General features: G+C 43.3%; 1 protein-coding gene across 1 annotated transcript in view; it reads left to right on the top strand.

Moving 5' to 3' along the window:
- UROC1 (urocanate hydratase 1) overlaps window positions 1-10,289 on the top strand; it is a 36,507-nt gene continuing 26,218 nt past the window's right edge. The window contains exons 1-4 of the mRNA XM_059856556.1: window positions 1-294; window positions 6,816-6,946; window positions 9,514-9,607; window positions 10,058-10,117. Coding sequence (XP_059712539.1) covers window positions 169-294; window positions 6,816-6,946; window positions 9,514-9,607; window positions 10,058-10,117 — 411 coding nt within the window. The 5' untranslated portion in view covers window positions 1-168. The remainder of the gene's footprint in view (window positions 295-6,815; window positions 6,947-9,513; window positions 9,608-10,057; window positions 10,118-10,289) is intronic.

Raw genomic sequence — 10,289 nt, 5'->3', positions numbered from 1 at the left:
TGGTTGCCAAAGCCAGAGGACAGTCTGTCCTCCTGGAGATCCCCCTGGAGTGGTGGCACATTTGAATTGTGCAGCACCTTGCTTTCCAGCACCCTTTCTTGTACCTCCCTTTTTCCTCATACCTCTCCAGTTTGCCTTGCCTTTCCTCCTTCTATTTCCTCAGCAGCTATGACCAGCCTGAAGGAAATCTGTCGTGGCCTTCCTCTAAACCCCCTGCCCGAAAACAAAGGTCGGAGAAAAGGAATACCCCATGCACCCGTGAGAACACCCAATCTCACTGCTCAGGAGAAAAAGGTAACGTGGGCTTTCACAGGGCCTCATTTCTCTTCCTTTCAGATAAAGGCAGCTTGGGGCAGCAAACCTGATTGCCTCAAATGCTTTTCTGAATGGGAAGTTAACTTTGTGTCAAATGTATTTCCTTGGTGTTATAATCCACTCTGTAATGGGACAAGGGACTGGAAGCTCTTCTGCTCGCTTCCTTTCTCCCTCCTCCAGAATAATTGGGTTGATATGAGGGAAGTTTTCTGCACAGCACCTTCCATGGCTTTAAATGGCTAAACAAGAAGCAATCCAGCATTGTTTCTCAGAGGTGAAATTCAGAACGCTGTTGCAAAACCATTGCATATGTATGTAAGTGAAAGCTAACCCCTCCAATACAATAAACATCAAAGGTGATGAATCAGCATCATGGTAGCAGCTACACATGTGTAAATTTACATAAAAACCCCAAAGATGACTTATTTTGTACAGAAGTCTGGGCATGGATTTCAGGTGAGTTTGTAGGGAGTTAATGATTTGTCTTTAGTTGCGTAATTATTTTCCTGTCTCTTTTTGTTTAAATAGTCTTCGAAGACACCAAAGTATTCATTGCATTATTTCATGCTCAAGACTAAAAAATCAGCAGCAAAAAATAATGGTCAATGGGTGGAGATGCTTAGGAATTTGTGTGGGAGAGGACAAGGTGGGTTCCTTAGCTTGGAAGTCTGTGCTTCATCACATGTAACATCACTTATGCTGAGACATTTTGCTCAGAGCACAGAAGTTCCTTCCCCAATAATAACTTGCACACAGCTTCCCTGCCCTCGTGGGAGTTCCCCACTGGCATCAGGAGTCAAATTCTTTCAAAGTCACTTCCACAAACAGAGGAGAGTCTTGTCAAAGGGTAAAAGAGGGACAGCTGTGAGGTATCCAGAGAGGATTTACTTCAATGTCAGGAGCGTTCATGGCTGAGGCATCCTGCCTGTGCCTGGGACAGCTCAGACCCATGGAAGTGTGGTTACTAAGCGAGCAGAAGGGCTGTGGTGATGGCTGTGAAGATAAAGGAGTGGGGAGTGAGTTTCACTGCATGTCAGAACATTGCCAATCATCTCTGTTTTATTCCTTGCCTTTCCTAAATCCCTTTTCCCCAGAAGTCTGATATAGCAGGAAGGAGTCCCAATTTCAGGAGATGGTGTCTCTCAAGAGGATGCCAAACCTTGCTCTCTAACCTGTGGAGGGGAAGGCAATGGCAAGGTATTCCCTCCCTACACAGAAACTGGAATAGTTTCCTGCCTCCTTTGAGGTTTGGAGCAGTTGACTGGTTTTCTGCCCCCAGCTGACTGTGTAACATCCATCTCTCATTTCTCCATTTTACCTACTGTACGTGATAAGAGGTCATGCTAGTTGGGTATTTCATTAGACTGTTAAAGGTTTTAAGGCTTCCTTTACGATTTACTTTATGGTTAGTCCTCCACCTAAAGCTCTTAAGAGAATTAGAGGCTCAGCTGGTATCTTTTTCACATCTGAAAAGTCAAATCTCTTTTTTTAAGAAGTGCTCCATGCTTAGAAAAGCATGTAGATGGAAGATTGTCTGTCTGTAAGGGTTTTTTAAGTCATCTTGAGACAGGCTTCCAGATGTTGTTGACAGTGTGTAATGCTGAACATATTATAAGACTTGTCTTTAGATATGGCTTCATGTTCACTTTCTAATTGAAATATTCAGGGGAAGCTTTGACAGAAGTGAAGTTAATAATGCTCTGCTGATTTCCTCTGGATTTCTCCCTCTTTTCATATGCCTTCATTCCAGTTTTAGTTCTTGTTACAATAATAAACCTTGTCGCTGCCAATGTTTTATTTTCTTGGGCCTCCTTTTGTGGTTATAACAGAAATCCTGTAAGTGAGATTTATAAAGAACTGTGTGTTTTGGGACTTGCTGAAGAAGTATCTAATTCTTCCTATCATACCAGCTTTAATCTTCTTGGATAAATTGAGCCGTATCTCAGAACTGATTCTGATTATATGCTTCCTGAATTCTCTTCCTTCAGCATTCTTTGCCTGAGGCCTGAAACAGCCACATCCTCCCTCTTTCCCTCCCTCCACATCTCAGGAAACCCTGGCTTTCTGTGTCTCAGCATCTGTATCTTAATGTAAATATGCCTCAAAGAAACTGCCCTTAAAGCCTAGGTGTGGTGTGTGCTTTGCAGAACAAGGACATTGCATGCTTTGTACTCACTGATGTTCCAAGAAAGCTGGAGTAACTTGGAAACAATGGGCACTTCTTTGTGTTGCCCAGGATCAGGAAAAATGGGATGGCTTTATCCAGACAGGAATTCCCGTATGGATCTTAGAGCCAAGTCATGTTACAGTTCCCCTGCCACCCAGCAGGGTCCTCTGTGCCCTGACTGCAGCATCTGGTGTTTCTGGGGCAGCACTGAGGTCAGTAATGGGCCTTGATGACCCTGATGAGCCTCTCCTGAGGTCTCCTCCCACACCCTCTGCCCATAGGCTCAGGGGCTCCATTTAGGCTGAGGTCTGGGCTTCAGCCTTGGCTATGCTGGAGATGTCTTTGGTTCTGTTCAGGGTGTTCCTGCACTCAGTCTTGGCCTTCCTGGGTCTGCTCTCCCTCCTGTGGGCTGACATCCCACTCTGAGCCTCCAGGGATCTCTGTGCTCCATCTCTCCATGGTAAGATCACCAGACCTGGTCCTGACTTACACTTCCAGCTTGGTCCTGGACCTGCAGGTCAGCCTGGTCTTGCCTGTTGGGCAGACCTGCTGGTGGGCCCTGGCTGCCATCCCTGGGCTGCTCTGCTCTCCTCCCTCAGGTAGCACAAGGTGGGTGAGCTGCCTGCCCTGGCTGTGCTGGCTCTGCTTGGCTCCCCATTCCTTGGGGAGCAGCTGGGACCTCCTGCTTGGGCTCATCTAAGGGTGAAGAGCTGAAAACCAGGGCCTGAAAACTCATTCAGCACCTGAAGCTGTTCTTCAGCCTTCTGGGGGAGAAATTGAATGTCTGACCTTTGTGATTTCTTTGCACATCCAGGACTGAGGTACTCCAACAAGTTTCTATGTGGTTTGGGGAGGCTGGTGTATTAGCTCCTGTTTTGGGACATCTGGCTGATAAAGAACTTGGTTAAACTTTCACACCCATTTGTGGCAATGGCCAGTAAGAAATCTCCATGTTTACTTCCCAGCTGAGCTGATTGAAAATGGGACCTATCAGGCAGAGTAATAAAAGAAACACTCTTACTGCTTAGAGAACAGTGCCACCAAAGGTCCTGGGTCTGGATGTCACCAGGAGGGAGGGAAGCACCACCTCCACTGGAAAAGGGGCAGAACTAACAATGAAATTGTGGAGTTAAACCAGTCACTTCCTCTCCTTGTGCTCCCCTTTCCCTCAGTAAACAGGGACTGCAACCCTTAATGCTTGAGTGTCTCAAGGATCTTAAATTAGAAGTCCTGATGATCCATTTCAGAAAATGGAAATGAATGACATTCCTTCTGAAGAGGCTTCCTTCTGGCTCTTCAACAAACACCAATTAACAAACAGGCAGGTTTACTTGATTTCTCAAGAGAATACCCCAGCACAGAAATTTACAGCTGATTGATTGGATTACATGGGCTGTCTTGATTATATTTTAGCACTGAGAGGTCTAAATCTTGATTAAATAGCAGTAGAATCCTGTTATAATATAAAAATTCTGGGGAGTGTACAAAAAAAAAGACCCCCTAATAGTGTTAGAGCTTAAACACAATAACAAAATGTTAAATCCAGCTGGCAGATTTAAGAGGAAGACTTTTCATTTGCTTACATTGTGCAGGGTTGAAGTAAATCAGTAACTCAGCAAATTTAGAGCAGATAATTTTTTAAAACAGCCTATGAAACTCAGGACTATAACTGCAAATAATTTCTGATGCCATTGAGCTCTGGACCTACTTTTTCAGAGGTACTGAGCATGAGCAGCTTAAGCTTCTGTCAATGGAAGTTATGATAAGGAAGAACACCTATCAAATGCAAAAAAAATATTCCAAGTACAGTGTGTCAGAAGTAAATAAATCCTTATAAAAGGCTAGGATAGTAGTTTTTTATGGTGCTTTAATTAAATATATTGTCTGCCCACAAAAGCATAATGATCAGCCTATTTGAATTTCCTCCTTGAGTGTCTCTCTCAGATTATTCAGTTTATTTCTCAATAATGAATATGTAAAATGTTTCCCAATGCACATGGCCATTTCCCTTTCATAAAGCAGTCAGGTTTCATCTAAGCAATTTTGTGCACCCCAGCTCTTTTATTGAGAGATTGTTTCACAATATCTTACATTTAAATTCTTCTAATTTCAAGCCTACATTTTTTACAGGTAATTCACAGCTATTTATTCCATTCCAGCATTTCCCTGAAGCTTCTTCTTGCTTCATCTTTTATCCTGCAGTGAGACAGCAATCAAATATCACCTTTTTCCATTCAGCTAAACAAGCCATAGTCTTTAATCCTCTTTTATAAGACCTCTATTGTCTGTGCAAGGTGCCTTTCCCACATTTCATGTGACACTCAAGTTCATGTTTCATTAATGTTTGCATCATCAAAATTCAGGCTTCTGAACATGTGTAACAGTAATAGGATAGAGGCTCAGTCTAAGTGAATCTATTTGAAAATCAAAACTGATTTTTCTTGCTTGAATTAAATAGTGAAGAAAAATATTTGTCCATCAGTTTCATTTTAATGCAAATAATATATTGATCAAAGACTGTGGGTGATCCTTGCCACAATGGAAGCCTTTTAGTTCTCTGTAGTTCTCAAAGGCAGCCAAAATACCAGTGTTTGCCTGTTGGTTTTAGGGGTGCAGGTGATTTTATTTTTGCTTTAGGAATTTCTCAGATCTAGAACCCCCTGTGATGACTGCTCACCCCTGAGCCTGACTTTGGAAATGCCCCTGTATTTTGTCACTGTGTGGATAGAGGTGGGATTTTTGTGTTATCAATAGCATGCCCTTGAAAATGACTGCTTATCTAACTGGAGAAGAATGGAGTGGCATTAGAGGATGGAATCTGCATTTTCTCATCTGGTAAATAGATTTTCCCTCTCATCATTCTCTGTGTGGAATGGCAATTCTAATTTGTAGGATTTTACTGGTCTGATCCTCAGGTGGTGTAAATCAGCACAGCCTCTCTGATCTTGAAGCTGTATGCCTGCTCAGGAGCAGTGTGCTAACAAAAACCTCCCTCAGTATGAGGCATTTTAGTTTTATTGTTCCTTTTGCTCCAAGGGATGTGTGACCAGAGTGCTCAGAGGAAGTAGCTGAAGCTCCAACCATCGCAGCCAGACCAGGGACAGGGTGAATAAGGGGTTTTGTGCTGAGCTGAGGGTTTTGTGGGGCTTTCCAGCACTGCTCACCAGGGTTGCTGGGGATGATAATTAGTGTGGATGATTCTAGATGCCTTTGCTCTGGATATCTGTACTGCAGCCCACCCTTCACCCCCTCCAGGAGGCACTTCCAAAGCTGAACTGCCAATGGCAGGAGTCACAAGATCTTTACTCAGCCCTCTCAAAACCTGAACTGTTATCAGATTTGGAAGCAAACTTGATCCCTTTCTATCTTTTCCACGGCCATTAAAAAATCAGCCAAAGGAGGATATGAAATTCCACATGATTTGTGAATCTCTTAATCTAAAAATCCTTTGGATGGCGTTGCCATTTGCCAGGGAACTTATAAGATCTTTGCATGAAACTGGCTATTTAAAGATGACAAAATCTTTGTTCTCATTATGGTATTAATCAAATGAAACACAGAATACAGAGACATGCCTTAGCAGGCTGTTACTAAAGATAATGATTTATTTATGGGTTCTTTCATGCAAAAGGACATATTGTACTTTGCAAACCATGGCTAATGTCTTTGAAGGCAACAGGGAGTGTGAGCCACGTAGTGTCATCTGCAGGATTTAGCTGAGTGCCTAGTAATCACTTAAGCTAATTTGGAAGTGATACATATAACATCAATAAAATAATATAACCCAACACCCTCTGCAATACATTAGGATGCTAAATGGAGTGAATCTGCAATAAAACTTAGCCCACTAATATCTTCATCTGGGAGTATGTCACATAACTCTGGGCCAAGATCCTGTTTTGAATGGAAAGTACTGCAGGATCTTCAGTGTCTTGGAGTTTGGGGATTTTTGAACAATGTTTGCTTGGTAGTCCAGTGCCCCAGGCACTGCGAGAGAGAATTTGTCTGTGTCTGATGTTAAGATTGAGCACCACTCACCAAGTCCCCAAGGTCTCTCCAGTCAGGTTTGGGGAGGCAGGTGGGAAGGGGATGGTCCCATGTTTACCCCAATTGAACCTACAAGGAAAGGTGCAGGTAGAACCATTGCAATAGGGAAGCAGGAATGAAGCTCCCCTGGTGTCAGCTTAGCCTTTTGAATTGCATTGTCCTTGCAACAGCTTAGGCAGGCTTCCACCTGAGTCTGGTCAAAGTTCAGGGCCACCCACTTACCTCCATTTCTCTTGTGCCTCGTTTTTTCTCCCTTGTTTATTTTTGTGTGTGTGTATTTTGGCAGCTGGCTCTGCGCAATGCCTTGCGTTATTTCCCACCTGAAATCCAAAAGAAGCTGGCACTGGAATTTGCTGAGGAGCTCAGGCTGTATGGCCACATCTACATGTACAGATTCTGCCCAGATATTGAGATGAGGTGAGGACTGGATGGTTCATGTTGCATTCAGCTGCCATTTGCTTGCCAGCTTTCACCTGTGGAACTGACCTTTAAAGAGTGGCCTTGGTGCATCCTAATTTACCTCTTGTAGAAGTTTTCATAACATATAAATGAAGCTCATCATCTGATACTTTGGATGCTCTGCATATTGCAGTGATTTTATTTCCAGGGAGGATTGCTGTGTGATTTGGGATGCTCCATGGGACTGGGAGGGAAGCAGAGTGTTCCCCTCTGGATAGGCTGTGGTGGGCCTGGGCAGTGTCACTGCTGGAGAGCTCAGTCAGCACAGGTGAAGGACTGGGCCTGGCTGTGGGTGTGGCAGCCCAGCTTTGTCCCACACAGGGTCCCAAACTCTCTGCCCCATGGCAGGGCTTGGTTTCCAGGGGTCAGTCATTGCTAAGAGACTTCAGCATTGACAGGAAACTTGCAATAGTTCTGAGCTGATGTGAGTCAAGTCCCAGCTGAACCAAGAAGCAAGACCAGGTGAATGGATGGTTGGTTGAGCATACTCTCAGAGCAGAGGAAGCTCTCTGGGCTTGGGAAGTAAGGCAGTGCATTTTTTCCATTGGAACCTTTAGGTGACCCTGGTGTGTAATAAGCTGTGCCTGTTGGTCTTGGACCATCACTTCATTCTAGGGCTGCTAGGGCTAATGTTTGTGAAGCAGAACAGATTTAGTGAGGGCTGCCAGGGGCTAGCTGCTTTTTTTAGACTGATTGATTCCTTTTTGCATCAGCAGGGGCCTGGTTAATGTCCATAGAGAAATCTGAATAAAGCAATAGAAAGCACTCTGATTTCTACAGACAGCCATGTTTCTATGCTGTTCATATTAGCCTGGGGTGAGCTCTTGCAGAATTCAGCTAAGGAGTGAAGAAACAGAAGACTCTCTGAAAGTTTTTGCAGGGCTAGACTTCAGAGGACCCTGTATTAAACTACAGATGGTGACACCTTCTAAGTAGGCTTGGATGAAACAGTCCAGCAGCTTGTTTCTATCACTGGCATCAGTGATCCTTTGACAACTTCAATTTTTTTTTATTTTGTGATCATTTCACTGATCATTTTCTAATAGATTGTTGTATTCTCACAATGAGAAAATGCCTTTTGATCTCTGTAGTCTGAGAGCATTTGATTTTTGTTTTGTATGTCCCAGGGACCATGGCTCCATTTAAGTCATGTTCCTATGTCAGAGCACTCAACTGAAGTAGGGTTTCTTATGCTCTGAGCAATATTATGTGTAAATATCTCCTCTTGATGAATTGGTATCATTCCACAGAAATGCTCTTTTATCAAGTTTAGAACTGCAGAAATCCCTAATAAAAAAAGCATTGTGGAAAAACTCAGAGGCTTTCCCTCCTGGTTTGGCAATGACTACAAGGCATTTGTTTTAGTATCCTGATGTAAAAAGCCAGGATAAAGTGCATGGGATCATGGGAGGAGCCCGTTTGCTGAATCTGTGGAATATGCATTCCAGATCTTGGCTCCAGAGCTGGACAGTGGATGTCCAACTATTTTTTTGTTGTTGGCACACTTCAGCCTGACCTTTTCAGTGTAACTTTCCCTGCACAAAGCAAGAGTCCAGCCACTGAAGATCCAAGGTCCAATAAAAGGAAGAACATTAGAAACCATGCCAAAAGGTCCTGTCCCTCTTTAGGAATTTCAGCCTTGGTAATGGTGGTGTTGCTTACAGAAAAGGAAGGACTAAAACTCTCGATCAGTGGTCCTGCTTCCTTCAGGTGTCATACCTTAGAGGCCTCAGCACAATTGTACTAAAAGCTGTGCAGACACAGCAGGGAAACTGTCCCTGCTCTAAACAGCTACAGAATAAATCCAAGAGTAGGAGTTTTAGAGCAATTTGATAGCCAAACAGGTGGGGGAGGAGAAGATAACAAAGAGATGACCACAGCCAGGTGCATTAAGGACATCAGTGCCAAGCCACCTGAGCTGGGATAACTTTGAGACTCCTTCCCATGCCTCACCTCTCAGCTTGTGGATGAAGTGCATTTTAGTGAAAAGGTCCTTATTTCTCCTAACTAGTTCTGTTTTTGAGAGTTTCTTGGAGTCTGAAACTGAGTTTAGTGGCTTTTTTTTCTTAGATACAATCTTAAATAGGAAGGGTAGGTGAACCTGAAGGCAACTTCCAGGGATGCTGCTTTCCTTGGCACTGCAGGACTTGGCTGCTTGGCCTGGCAACTGTTGCAGAGGCCACTTCCACCCCCCCCCTGAAAATAATTCAGTTAAAAGGATTGAGTATTCTTGGCCACCACATTTATCAGTTGTGATTAAATAATTCAGCAGATGATAAGCCAAATGCAATTCCTTGGTTTTGCTTCGTTCTGATAATAGTTAAAACCTGATTTGCCTGTTAAGGTACATATGGAACTTCTGGACTATGCTTTTTTTCCTTTACTCTTCCCCTCTGAACAAAAGCCTGCAACCCAGACAAGTTTGAGTATCCTTGGCAAGCAGAGATATTTGAGTGGGGTATGTTGTTCTGGTTGCTCTTGTGAGCTGGAGTTTCTCTTCTAAATTTTTGTGCCTACCATTTCAGAGCTTACCCCATAGGAGAATACCCTTGCAAGACCAAATCAGCTGCTGCCATCATGCTGATGATCATGAATAATCTGGATCCTTCTGTGGCTCAGGTAAGGTACAGTAAAAGGAATCTGGATTCATAGGCAGCAGCAAATTGGCAAAATACTTCCTGTATGTGTTCTCACATAAATACTGAAAAATTGAGACACACAGGCACTGTATACAAGAGCTTGGCCACTGCTTGAGACCTAGAGCTCAGCTTTTGATACATTGCTTCTACAATTTATGTTGAAAAATTAGTGCTGATACTTCCTGTGTCTTCAGAAGCTCATCCCAGTGACAGTGTGACAGTAACAAATACTTAATTTTTAAAAATAATATTAAATTTTTTTTCTAAACTTACCACTTTTACAATGTTACTTCCTGATTTCAAGAACATGGAGAGCTTTGATGCAATACCCTCTAGAAAAGATTTATTACTGAGATGGCAAAAATAGCTCAGAAATACAGCAAAAGGTTTGAGAAAAGTGCTTGCCTCAGTGTTGAATTGCCTTTTTTAGTTTCCTCAGGAGCTCATCACTTATGGAGGAAATGGACAGGTCTTCAGCAACTGGGCACAGGTAGGACATTGCTGGGTTTGCAGTTTCCTTTGCAGAGCCAGTTTCACCCTCCCCCATGCACACTCTGCTCAGGCAGCTTGGGATCATTCTTGGCAGTTGTTGCCTTAAAATACTCCAAAACATCCTGTTTGGATAGGGGAGTGCTCAGTTAGGAACTGTGTAGATGGAGAGA

This window comes from Haemorhous mexicanus, chromosome 11 (assembly GCF_027477595.1).
Source record: "Haemorhous mexicanus isolate bHaeMex1 chromosome 11, bHaeMex1.pri, whole genome shotgun sequence".
NCBI lineage: Eukaryota > Metazoa > Chordata > Aves > Passeriformes > Fringillidae > Haemorhous > Haemorhous mexicanus.
This window is presented reverse-complemented; position numbering and strand designations above follow the sequence as displayed.